The 383-nt window shown below is 52.0% G+C and overlaps 1 protein-coding gene across 1 annotated transcript in view; it reads left to right on the plus strand.

Annotated features, from left to right (window-relative positions):
- Positions 1 to 256: 256 nt before the first annotated feature.
- MMAB (methylmalonic aciduria (cobalamin deficiency) cblB type) overlaps positions 257 to 383 on the plus strand; it is a gene marked incomplete at its 5' end in the record, with an annotated part of 3,537 nt that continues 3,410 nt past the window's right edge. Inside the window, one exon of the mRNA XM_010143759.1 lies at positions 257 to 314. Within this exon, the coding sequence (XP_010142061.1) occupies positions 257 to 314 (58 nt within the window). The remainder of the gene's footprint in view (positions 315 to 383) is intronic.

A 383-nucleotide genomic window follows, 5' to 3' on the forward strand; every position in this document is an offset into this window, starting at 1 on the left:
AGGCCTCCCGCAGGCACAAAGGCCTGGAGACCCCAGCCCAGCCCCCTGGGGGCCCTTGGGGGGTCTTCCGGGCATCCCCTTCATCAAGAGCCGCTCCCCCAGCCCCAGTGCGCAGCAGGAGGGAAGGGGATATGCTCGGGACCCAGTTTGCAGGGCAGAGCACCCAATTCGTGTGGAAAAACACAAATACACAATTGTGGAAATTTTTTCATTTCCAGCTAAGTACATTTTCTGGTTTTTGTTTTTTTTATCCTAGGCTTGCTGGTGAATTTAGCAGTGAAAAGGGGCACACGTTTGTTGAACAGCTTCACAAAGTGAGTGTTAACGCTAATCCTCACTCAGGGCAGTCACTCTGTCAGTGCTACCAAATCATAGTGGTAAAC

This window comes from Buceros rhinoceros, unplaced genomic scaffold, assembly GCF_000710305.1.
Source record: "Buceros rhinoceros silvestris isolate BGI_N320 unplaced genomic scaffold, ASM71030v1 scaffold20079, whole genome shotgun sequence".
NCBI classification, from domain to species: domain Eukaryota; kingdom Metazoa; phylum Chordata; class Aves; order Bucerotiformes; family Bucerotidae; genus Buceros; species Buceros rhinoceros.